A 13,540-nucleotide genomic window follows, 5' to 3' on the forward strand; every position below is an offset into this window, starting at 1 on the left:
ATATATTTACACTTCAAACCCAAAATATTTAGAATTTAAACAGAAATTCATGCTGAAACTTCATTAAATGCCATTTTAGCGTGATTTGAGTACATAAGATCACTTTAATATTTTTGAATGAAAGAGAATTGTCGATATTTCAAACGGAATGCAATTAAGTAAGCAATATTAAAGTTTAATTTTGCTGCAAACATCCAGTGGACAAAAGAGTTTTTGGAGGGTTTTTTTAATCGCACGAATAATATATATATTGAGTTCCTTATAATGTTATTTTTATATACAAATCTCATTTTTTTTTTTTTTTTTTTTTTTTTATTTTATTTTTTTTTTTTTTGAAAACACAAGTGTGTATTATACATATCTACACAAACTCTATATGTACAAAATATAAACATTACTTGATTACAGTATCTTGGCATACTTCATAAGGTTGTTCAAGAATATTTGAGTGTCATAACATGTTTAAAAATTTCCCATAAGATATGATGTTCTAAGTAGTTTCTTTTATATTTAGAGTCGACTTGTTAAAATAAAAAAACACACATAGAAAACCCATTGAAAAAATGGACAAATTACCAAATGATATTTTATCCTTATAATTTGAAAACAAGGAAACGTTATAACAGACAACGCATTGAAGCTCTGGTAATTTCATCACAATGTCTTTATCTTCTATCCAGATGTTAATCCCATAAAACAATGTTTGTTACTTTTCATCGCTGTGATAAAATACAGACACTACTTCCGCCAATTGTTTCCCTCTTCTTTCGCGGTTAGATTTAACGATATGTTTGCCGTTTGTGCAATTAATTTTCAAGAAATAATATGACAATACGGAAAAATTTTTGAAAACTTGTATCTCTAATGCATTAATCAAGAAATGATGCTATTCAATCATATCTTAATTTTAAAAACTCTAAGTTATAAGTACTTTTTACCAATATTTGAGGATTTGACTTACACTGTTATTATATAAGTTCAGAATGTCTGCCAAATAACCTTAAAATGTGATATAGCGTCATACAAATACCAGGATTAACCATGATTCAATAATTTATGTTTTATTATAAAATATTGTCCCTCAAAGAATAGATGAAATAGAAAAATAATAATATATAAGATTTAAGATTAACATGTACAATAACTCTAACTTAGATTCGCTGTAAGATTACGTTTTTTTTTTGAAAATCATTTATTGAATTAATATTTTTTATTTTAAGTCAGGAAAACAAATATACTACCTCATCATTTCAATCAAAAGTTTGGGGAACAAATCTTTGCCTCTTAACGATAATATTATACATATATATCAATTTTTTGTCGTGTACTTTTTTTTGTTTGTTGTAGTTGTTCTTGTTTTTGCATATTAAAATACAATAAATATGTAATTAATCTGCCCATTTTTGCTAACCCGTTTCCAAATCATACTTTTTAAGGAATTTCACGACAACAACAATTATTATAGTATATTTTGTAAACATTAGCACGTCAAAATGCTATATTAGCAGACATAATGAATGTATGCGTAGTTATCTACTTTCAAAGAAGTCATCCTAAAATTATCGGATCAAATTCAGTGTAAAAACTAGTGGTAATTAAATGCTTCCTCTCTTTCAATTACCAGGTTAGTTGTCAATGCCAATTACAATTTAATTAAATTCAATCTCCTTATGTTTGTTTTTATTATAACGTTCCCTAAACCCTTTTCATACAGTTACGCATAAACGTGTTTGCTAAAATTAAAGTTTAAATAAAGAGAAAACAATGCTATATCATGTGGTTGTAAATTCAGTATTGAAAACTAACCCGTAGGGCCGACATCATGCTGAGTGTTGAAATCAAGTTTTCATTACAGCTGTCTTGTTTTCATGTAACTGTATTTTATTGTTTCATGATTTCCCATTAGTGACTTTATGGTGCATGAAAAATATAACTCCGCAAATGGGAGTAAGTGCGCGTTCGTGTCTTGGGTCGTTTCAGCAAGAGTGTAGAAAAAACCATTGATATAATTTATTGTTTAAATATTAAATAAGATGGACACAAAAAGGGGATGAGAATAATGGAATCAATCATACTAAGCCTTATACATTTTATGCTAAAAGATTTTAGAGTTCTTTGACATGGTGTGCGCTTTCTTTGAATGCTATCTAAAAAACCAAACATGATGATATTATAGTAATACCTTTGCCAAAGTTTAATCAAAAACCTCATAATGCAGATGGCTGTCCCGTTCGCCCATGCCTTTACCCGTCGCAACAATTAATTGCAAATTATATCTTCTCTGAAATTTTTAAAAGACACTAAAATTCCAAATATGTTATCGTTCCCGTTCCTTCTTTTTAATTTTGCATTTTTGTATAATCATTGTATATCGTTGCATATATAACTTTTAATTTTAATTAGTTTAAGAATATTTGAAAACCAGGTATTCACCGCCATTACAAAAATAGAACTTGTCTACGGACAGTTTATGTTTATAAATGACCTCTGTAGTAGTAAAAGTAACAATAGTTTAGTAGTTTCTTTCAGTGCATTTTTAGTTCTAAATGGCTTTGATTAAGTTATTGATAACATAAACAAATAAACGTCAATTCCTGGAAAAAAATTGTCTCGTTCCACACATAATTGAGTTTTTTATTGTATAATAATATTCTTTTGGGTTTTTGGATTTCATAGCTCTGCAGAATTCTCAATAAAGAATTCTGGTATATTTCAGTAAGAATGCAGAGAAACAATTTAAATGAGGTGTTTTATAGGATTAAAAACATGATAAGACAGTCAACTGGATCACAGTCAAGTAAACAAATCAATAAATGTCTAAAATATAGATCCCCTTAGTGTTATTTTTGGGCTTACTTATTGAGTTTCCGCGTAATCTCCTTTATTTACCATTATGCTAAAGACGAAGATTAGATTTTCCTTACTTCATAGTTAAACAAAAGCAGTGATGACTATTTTTGCTGATTTCTCTTGCAATTACATGAATAAATAAATATAAATTATGCCGGACTTTGAATGTTGTAATTTTGTTTGTTTTTTGTTGTTTGTTTGTGTGTGTGTGTGTGTGTGTGTGTGTTCGTGCGTGCGTGCGTGCGTGCGTGCGTGCGTGCGTGTGTGTTTTGTTTTGTTGCTATCATTAAATAGCCTTTGTATCATTTCTCCTATAATTTTTTACGAATTTGCAAACTTGCTAGTACGGAAATCGTTATAATATTTTTTTATATAACAAAATGTCATATAGACATTTAATGAATAAATCCAACAATATAGGAATATTTCAGCAGACGGGTGAGTTTCGGGCGTTTATGGTAATTTAATACTCCATGTGTTTTTTATCTCACTTCCGAATGGAATTTAACATAGCTCTGTTAACTTCATCAAAGCTTTGACACCGTGCCATAAACTTTTGTAGACTAGGTGTGCACTATCTTTAACAGCATGATGAATTATTTGTATCACGTTTGCTAGACCTTTGCTTTGAAGTTTAACAATGTTTGAATATGTTAGGATAACACCTGCAACTTGACATTTCGTGTTAATCATGTTAATGACAGATCAAGAGCAATTTTTTCTTCTTATAGTACAATATTTTCCCCTCAGAAATTGTATGCATCACAAAAGTAAATATTTTGCTCTTCGAAAGCAATTTACAGGAAATGTTGGGGTAAGGTTTAAGGTTTACTTAGATGCATTTGTTTTTACTTAGAAACCAAAAGTGCTTCTTAGTTTAATTATTCAAAGAACGTTACATTAAAATTTTGAAGGGAGATATCTTTTTAAAGAAAATTACCCGTTTCCATTAAATACTGTTTACGTAAGACATTGAAAACACCAGGTGTTATAATTATATTTTATGATAGCAATCGTATTAAGGGTGTTTTTTTTAAAGTTCTGCATGGAAAAATTGAATCATATATTTGCATTTGAGTACATTTAATTCGTTTCGTCCACACAAAAAAGAAATCAAATTCTTTTGACAATATTACGATGGTTAAGAAAATGATTTTGAAAAGTTTCAATACGTTAGTTATATCTGTATTTGAAACTCAAATAAAACAACAAAATACGAAGATCATCGCCAATGTTATCCTTAAAAATACTTTTTCCTACATGAGTACTTGTGAAACTGAACCATAAGAAAAGAAGAAAATAATGAAACAGACCAGAACAAAGGTCATGATATGTCTGACTTGATTTGATTAGGAATAACTAAAGTTAACATACCTGTTTGAATTAAAAGGTCAAGGGTGTTGCAATTATGTATTTCTATATAAAAATGATAATATAACATACAGCAAAAAGTGCAACAAAAATTTGACTGTAATAAAGTCATCTGTATCTTTGTTTAACACGTTCAAACGTATAATACACGTTATCCATTTGGTTTGTATGTGATACAGGATAATCATGTTTTATTCTTTTCAATTTATTGACTTTTGGGAATGAAATATTTTTTTCGTTCTTAGGGATAACTTATTCCAATAATTTATTTGTTTGCAATTTTAAATTGTATTTAAAGTGGTAGTAATGCCATGATAATAGACAAGGGTTTGATAGTATCATTATGTACAGACTCATACTGAGTTTGTAAATTTGATAATTTACCTAGTATGTCATTTCTGTCGTCCGATTTCTCCGGGTTTTGTCATTTAAAATTTTTTGTAATTGGTTTTTAAAAAACATTTTCCAATAAAAGATAACACTTATAAAAATTTTTTTCATTGGGTTTTGATAGAACATTGAAAAAATTTAGAGTTTCAATACGGGTTTTTTATACTGGACATTAAAAGAAATTTTTAATTTTGACTTTAAAGGTATAAAGCACTTGTAAAAATTTCTTTTTTCTATTTGTGGCAGAAATGAAAAAATAGGGATCTACAACAAATAAAGTAACAAAAAACATTCTGAAAATTTTATCTTTTTTATAAGAAAATTATGTCAAATTAAAAATACAAACAAAGCCTTCATCTTATTCCCTTTTGGAACCTTTAAAATATTTTTTTGAAAAAAAAAACTCAATTTTGTTTCAGGGTGCTTTAAAAACATTTTAAAAACTTCTTGGGAAGTAAAAACGAAACTTTTTATCTTTAATTAACTTTATTTTTTAAATTTTTAAAAAAAAAACATGGTACAGGGTTTTACGGTGTAGATTTTCTTACGTATTTGGGATCTTTTAACTTGTTTAATTTTTTTTGTTTTTTTGTTTGATGATTGGGTACGGCCTTTTCTTTTAAATTTTTCCTGTTCTTTTTCATGAAAAATAACCGTACCCGACGGAAAATAGAAAGAACTAATTTTTCAATTGGGTTTAGAAAATTTTCAAAACTCTTAAATGGGTAAAAGTTAATAAAACATACATTGGACAGCAGACCAAGAGTTGATTAAATTTCTTTCCAAATAACTAGTATTTCATCGTGTTTGTTTGTTCATTTATTCATTTTGGTTATTTCTAATGTTTAAAGTGACATTATGCTCATGGTTTCATTGACAAGTTGAGCTAAACTAACTATTTATTTCAAAAGATCGACTGTTATTATGGCGATAGACAAAGTATGAATCTGACCTAAATATGAAAAGACTGCCCACTCTTTTTTATAGAGTGAACATTACAGGTAAATTTCAAAGCATATTTACAGAAATTTCCAAAGGCCACGTGAATTATTTACCGTCCATGCGAAGTAAATTATAAATATGAAAGGAATTATTGAAAAATGTAAACTTGTAATGACTTCTACCTGTTTACTCGATGTAAGCCCTTAGATGGGCATAATGTCATTTTAATAATTAAAGTCGAAAATTGTGCTGCATAAAAGTTCTTTATCATGTCTATTATGATATGCTATCTAATAAAACACAATATTGACTAAACCATTGGGACATACAACATTACAATTTGTTTTATAATATGTTTTTATGATTGTTTGTTTCAAAATTACTGTGTTTCATTGCAAAATAATAACTTTACGTTTTCCTGCACATTTCAATTTAATTGTTTTAAAATGAGCTGAATGCAGTTGATATCATTGATTCTAAGTAACATGATTCATATCCACCACAATTTTTATCAAATACATGCAAAAACCTGTTACCCACTAGGATTGAAACATTTTAAACAGTTTTACACTGAAGTTAACAAAGTTAATATGTTAACAAATTCAAAACATTTGTAAAAATACTACTAATTAATAATATCATTTCAAAAAAAAAACCCTGAAAAATATGTAAATTCATTTTAATCGACCGCAAAACGCATTTGTTTTTATCTTTATGTAGATGTTATGGTCCTAGATGCAAAACGTGTATCCCAACAAATTACAACTGCTAATTTGTTCACCTGGCTTAGTTTTATATAATAGCATTTTATAACCTATATTATTAACTTTGTGTGTTTTTTTTTTCTTTTTTCTTTTTTTAATAAATGATTGCAATATAATTGTAATTGACAATATCAGTCAGAACTTAAATAATCTAAATCTGGTAACTGGTCATTTTGTGAAAGGTAACATATTACTTAATATAAAAGGGAATACGTGTAAAACAAATACAACCGATTTGCTGTAAGTAGTATTACTTCTGAAATAAAACATTAATGACCACGCTCGTGTAATCGCATAGAAAAAAAGTTTTAGGTATTTGTCAAAGCATTGACATTTGATACTTGTTATCGTTTCATGTACATAATATAAACAGCAGGGTAACTATACTATATTTTAGGAAGAGGAACATAAATATAGTAATCAACATAGCAAAATTTACGCAAATGGTCATTATGTAGATACTGCTCGTTCACTTATATTTTACAAACTCGAGTTTTTTCGTAAAGGAACTCCACTGAGGTTTTTTGACTTGGCAGGACTGGAAATAATTTTCCGAAAAAATGTTCCATTTGATATAAGTTTAGACCAATAACATGTCTGCAAAATTTCAGATCAGTCGCTCACTCCGTTTTTCAAGAATGATATTTTATATTGTGAAAAATGACCCAAAATGCAAAAGTGTTGCAATGCTTTTCACACAAATCGGGCTAGAATAGTACAAAATACGATTCTCAATTTATTTCTTAGTATATTCTATTTATAATTGTTAGTATATATTTAACTCCCGAAGGTGATCTATGAAAGAAATTCAAAATTTTATGTTTTAAGGCTTTTGGACCTCAGTAAAGTTTTTTGTTAATTTGCAAGTTGACCGGTTGCCTTTATCGTAAAGACTACCTATTATCACACTGTTATAACACCATGATTAATAAAATAATGAATGTTAGCACAGATGGATCTTATGAGATATGTCTAATTTACTATTTGTAAAGGTTTTAAAGGTTTTAAGTAAATTTGTCAATTGTGATGTATGATATTTATCTAGGTTAAACGTCTCTCTGGTATCATGTCAAAAATTAGCTCATTGAATGTTGATAGTAAATTTTATTTTTAGTTCTTAAGTTTAACAATTAATGAATTACCTTGATCGTAAATAAAAAAATACAGTTTGTCTAAAAGTAATTTAATAGTAAACACAATTGATAGATTGTCTTTGCTATTTCTAGGAGCGATATAATACATGAAGGTTGAGTCATAATTATAATGCAAACATAAAGAGTTTATTCTGTGCAAGCTGACCATAATGAGTTATTTTCTGCCTTTTTTTCAGAGCCTTGTATTTCACCTTTAACCTTTCACCCACGCTAGTCTTTTTAGGTAAGACAACAAAATTTAGGGCATGTGTGGTGTTTTCTTTTCTTCTTTTTTTCTTTTTGATAACCGAATATGCAAATTAAAAATATGTAGGCGTTTTGTTTTTCATCAGATGTCTCAAGGTGTTCAGGCATTGGTAAAAAGACGTTTTGGTTCATTGGTAACTTTGGCGTTCCTTCAGGTATTTCAGTATTTTTTAATTATCAAAAAGGTATATTTGCTGTAAAGTTGCAAATGTAATTTTGTAAACATGTACTTGTAAACAAGCTGATTAATACCACATTAGCTTTCATACTAAGTAACTTAGACTAAGTAACAGCTAAACGAAACTGTCAATTAGATGCATTTCAAATTTAAGGCATACCAGTTATGCATGAAAATTTAAATTTTGAAAGAACATGGACTCGCCTGAAAAGTATTTCATTACGAATGTTTACTAACCAAAAGGATTTCATGCAATTTCATATTAGAAACTCAATATATTTTATGCTGAGTTAATATGAATGATATACTGGCAAAAATACATAAAAAGATTTCGTTACACATGTTCAGTCAGACTTTTGTTTTACAAGTCAAACAATTAATGAAAATTGTAGAAAATAAATTAGTCATAAATACGTATATATTAACATATACAAGTAAAATATTATTGTTTCTGTGAATAATTTATATCTTAAAAAATTTGATGTAGATCATTATGAATTTTATTATTAAAGATCAATTTACATCCAAAAGTTTAAAAAATGTTGCAAGCTTCATTATTGAGCGTGTTCATGGACGGTATTGGAAAGTTCCTTTTCATTTTGTTTGGCTTACGGCGTACCAACACAGTTAAGGCAATATGACGCCGAAACAGGAAAGATGATTTGGCTAACCTCTGGTGTTATAAACAAATTACCTCATCTGCAGAACTAAAATGTGCAAAGACTCAAATAATTCGAACGCAGTTAGTCGCCTCTTACGATCACGCAAGGTTTAATGGTCGTGTCAATGCTGATGCCTCAATCAGTGAAGGCAACCCCTAAGCCACAAGAGGATACTGGAAATTGAAAGCTACCTTCCACAACCCTAGCACTGGCTATAACAAAATTCAAAATTTAAAATGTGATGTTAAATTTTGATAAATTAAAAAAAATATGCTTATATTTTATGAAAATACTACATTTTATGTGAATAAACAGTAACAGGTTTACTGCCTCTTAACACAATAATTAAGGTGTCCCTTTTGCTTACAATGCTTCAATTGCTTCTTGAGAAAGATGTCACTACGTCACTGCTTGATTCAACTTTTAGATAAAAGAAGACTTTTAAGTACATTTGAAAATTAAAAATGTCTATAAGCATGGCAATGTATATGCTTTAGATCCTGGAAAGGAGTGAAATGTTATGTTTGGTGTTACATATGTTAACTGGCGTTCATTGAACGCCCCCTTCCTTGATGATCTTGTTATTCATATTTTTTTTGGATATAATATAATAGTTCACATTAAATTATTATCAATCAGTAAGTTACAAGTGGTATTGTAGCCAATTTAGGATAGTTTACCATATTGAATGGTTTAACTCGACGATACTTATTATAAGTAATGAAAAGTGTACGGAGAAACATGTTTAAAATACCTTAAGCAATATGCCTTTGTTGAATTGAAACTGTAAACTACATTATTAAATGACTACATCTGTAAATGAGAGCAAACAACACATTATGTCCCTTTTTACAAATACATGTCATTTTATCAAAACAGTCATGTGAACGTTTAATATCATTGTTATAATATGAAATCACCTCTTATCACTATTATGTCAATAAATTGTCAATAATTATGTCAATAAATATGTTCATTTCGCATATATTTATAGAAAATTATTTATAATCAGGTTTAAATCAAAAGGCTATCTTCCGTTACATTATCAGTATTTATACAAAGCAAATGTCCTTTATGGCAGTCATGTACAAACCGTAATACACAATTATACTATTATACATTGCTGCAATGCGTGTTTATTTTTAAACCGGTTTAAATGTGGTTTCGATTTATCGATCTAAACATAAAAGTAACATGTCAAACATATACAGGAGCCATTGAAACGGTAAAATTTGTAACAAAAGGTATTTTTATTGAGGTTATTGTGGAATTGTTTTCGTTGAATATATCGTCTAAATTGGGAAATGGAGATTACACTTTCAATCTCATTGTATAAAGTGTGGCGAAGTTCACAGTTCGTAATGCGAGTTTATCTTTGAACTGGTATGTTAGATTAAAAGTAAAGATAAAAATAGCTCTTTATATGCATAATATTTACAGGCGTTATTTAAACAGTAACACTTTTAACACAAAGTAGTTTATAATTGAAGTTATTGCTGAATTGTTCTTGTTATGGATATTGTCTTATTTTGAAAAATGGAGAGTACAGATACATGCGAGCCGTGCAAGGCGCGAGGAAACATAACAAGTGCTTCTAAATACTGCTTTACGTGTCAGGAATCTCATTGTTTAAAGTGTGCCGAGGTTCACAAAAGCTCCAAAGCTACAAGGACTCATCTTTTAGTTCACATAAACGATATTCAACTGTCGGTGAAGTTAAGCAACGAATTAAAAGCAAAACAGACGTGTGGACATCACGCGGGAAAGTATTTAGAATATTTCTGTGTTGATCATAAGGCGTTTTTATGTAGAACGTGTTTACTGATGAAACGACATTGTTCCAGAATAATACATATGTCTGCACCATATTCACCTGATTTAGAAAGAAAAATGTTTTCTGATAAAATATATGATGAGTTAGATCAAACCATTCTAAAAGCTAAGTATGCAAAGGAAAAAATTCGAGATGCTGTTGAGAGATCAAAATCTGTAGCTCAGGAAATATCAGATAAGTTCGATGCAATACGAGATAGATTTTTAACGCATTTTGAAGAACAAAAATCATATATATTAAATCATGCTAAGAAAAAGATTACTCGACAAACCGACTTGTGCATGCAAATGGTTGATGGTGTAGATGAACTTATAACCGAAGCTGAAGGGACTGAGACATTTCTGAAGGAAATTAAAAATGTAGAGCAAAATTGTGACATCGTACACTGGATAAAGCTTAGCATAGATAAAATGAAAGAATTAGAAAAAAGAACAGAGGAGATTTGCGAAGAAAATTATATTATCCAAGCAGAATTTGAAAACACATCTTTAGCTGAATCAATTGAAAAGAAAGAACCTTTCATTAAATGCTCCATTAAAGAAACAAAGTTAAAAATTTCAAATATTTCTGTAAAAACTACCAACAAAGAGGAATTTTATGATTTTTTATGTAGCAGAGACATTTTAAGTGAAAAAGGCAAATGTGATGCAGAACGCAACATCAAACAGGTCAAAACGTCTTTGGTTAACAATCCTACAAAAGAAGAAACAAAACTTGACAATAAAGAAGCAAGCATTGTCACATCATTGGAGAAAGGTAATGCTGATATTGCCATACCAGTCAATACAGAGACATGTTTATAACAAAATGTCTTATTATATACATGCAAGGAAGGTGTTGTGCCACAAATGGAAAATACAAAAAAATGCATGGGTAACAATAACTATGAAAATTTGACATAATAGATAAAAATGGTAAGATTACTAATATGAGCGGAATTATGTGTCTTCATGATAGCCGTCTAGTGGAATCTGACAACCTGAACATGAGGGAATAATAGTTTTAAGTACTTATAATAAAGTCAGTAAATTTATACCAATGGAATTTGATTCTCGATGTTTATCAGTATTCAGCCAAGAAATGTTCATTGTTTAGTGAAGTATCCAAATATAATATCATTGACAATAAAAGACAATGACATAAAAATGAAAACATTATCTTGAAACCAGATTTTATCCTAGTGCAGCACATGCAGGTGGGCAGAACCAAGTGCCAGTCATAGTAAAGGATGAATACTTTATCCTGCATATGGATATTATGAATTTTAAAAGGAGAAGTTATACAGAAATTTTGGATTAACCAAAATGTAGCCGTGACTACGTACTACACAGCATCAGTAGTAGTAGTCTGATGTTCAGACCTTGATGAAACGATGTTTTTGTTACAAAAGTATTGAAGTTACAAATGGTTTTACTGATCAAAGATGACATATAAATATTTTGGATATTGTAGGGTAATGGTACTATCATCTATTGCAAAGTTGATTAGCAGTTTTAAGAATTTGTCTTATGAAAGGGCTTCTTCATTGACAATGGACTTCTCAATGTACTAAATATTTACAAGACTTATAATCCCGAAAAAAATACATACGTTGAATGTTGTTTTGACAGAGTATTGTTGATCTCGTATAAATTTCTTTTTTCTATATATAAAAATATATCAAGTACGAGGGTTGTCCCAATATTCTGTGACAAGATTGAATTAAAGCTAAATAAAACAGGTACGAATTTGATATTTTGATATGTTATAAACACATTTAATTTAAACGTTTTCACAAATTTTCATAGATAAATATCAACAAACAACAAAAATATGCCATAAACACCATGGCAACTAACTGAATCGCGGCGCACGTCCAACGTCAAAGACGGCTTTAAATCTATATAAGGCACCTTTCTCAAATACTCTCAATGGCTTTCAACGCAATAATGGTACCCATCAATCGTCAATTTCTGACATAAATCATGTGGTTGTTAATGTTTGTTGAATGTTTGGATGGCATACATTAATTTATGCTTACGCGAACTTCCGGTCTCGTTACTCCTGTTTTTAGCTGTAGGAAATAAGCGACGAAGATCGGTCTTCCTATCCGTGTTTTCCTTATTTTCGCTTTTTGTAGCGCAAAACTCTGGTTCCGTTCATGCCTTTTGTACACAAATGCTCAGAATATGTTGCTAAACTGTTATATTTGGTATATTTGTTGAAAATCATTACATGTGTTATCTCGATATAGTCATGAAACCTGAGTGACATGTTCACTGCGCCGCAAATTCTTCGAACGTCGCCATTTTAACTTTCCTATTTTATATGAGATATTTTCATTTATTCGTATCTTTTTCGTTTTTTAAGTTATTTAACTAAAATTTTCAGAGGTGATTTAAACATAGCAGCATAGGAAGTCAACGTGACATTTTGCAGACACGTCATCATATGTTTGAAATATACGTAAATAATTTCAGCCTATTCATAACAAAATGTAGATTATTTGACGTGCGCCGGCAACTCAAACCAATGTCGTTAATACTGAAAATTTCTAAGTAACTAGGGTAATTTTTTTGTAAATGATTTGTTGTAATGTTAAATAATAAACTTAACGGTTATATGTGTGAATTATTTTCTATTGGCGTTAAAAATGAACCGGCTTTAACATTTGACACGGACTTTAGGGACAACCCTCGTATTTTACCTGATTGATTGAAAGTGTTATTATTTCTAAACAAGTTTCTGCTTTGGTTGAGATGACAATTAAAAATATAGTGATCGATATCGCCAACAAAATCTAAAAGAGAATCTTCCTCGTTTTTCTTTATCAATAGAAACACATTAGTGTTTGCCTTTGCTTTTTCAAACAAGAAAGGACCTGGTTACATTTAGCTTATCATTTATCAAATAAGACACTTATCAAATGTAGAACATCGATCATGTACCATGACAATGTGACGTCATCCCTGATAAAAATTGATTCAATTAACCTTAATAACATTACATTGCTTATCGGCAATTAATCGTAATTACATTTTCGCCAACCAACATATGCATTTGTTACAGTTAACATGATATCAAAACCTGTTGCTAAACTTCATGATGTTTGATATAGACAATTAAACAGAGTAAACTAAATGATTGCATATTACTAAGGTTGTTAGTAA

The 13,540-nt window shown here is 29.5% G+C and overlaps 1 protein-coding gene across 1 annotated transcript; it reads left to right on the forward strand.

Annotated features, from left to right (window-relative positions):
- Nucleotides 1-9,745: 9,745 nt before the first annotated feature.
- LOC132753144 (E3 ubiquitin-protein ligase TRIM71-like) lies at nucleotides 9,746-11,266 on the forward strand. Its single transcript, XM_060743586.1, has one exon. It carries the CDS (start codon nucleotides 10,094-10,096, stop codon nucleotides 11,192-11,194), a length of 1,101 nt encoding a protein of 366 aa, XP_060599569.1. The 5' UTR covers nucleotides 9,746-10,093; the 3' UTR covers nucleotides 11,195-11,266.
- Nucleotides 11,267-13,540: the final 2,274 nt, after the last annotated feature.

This window comes from Ruditapes philippinarum, unplaced genomic scaffold, assembly GCF_026571515.1.
Source record: "Ruditapes philippinarum isolate M1 unplaced genomic scaffold, ASM2657151v2 ctg3933_1_1_1_1, whole genome shotgun sequence".
Lineage (NCBI taxonomy): Eukaryota > Metazoa > Mollusca > Bivalvia > Venerida > Veneridae > Ruditapes > Ruditapes philippinarum.

Bases quoted from the DNA above. Each gene is read 5' to 3' on its own strand.
- LOC132753144 (XM_060743586.1), top strand. From the start codon at position 10,094: ATGGAGAGTACAGATACATGCGAGCCGTGCAAGGCGCGAGGAAACATA.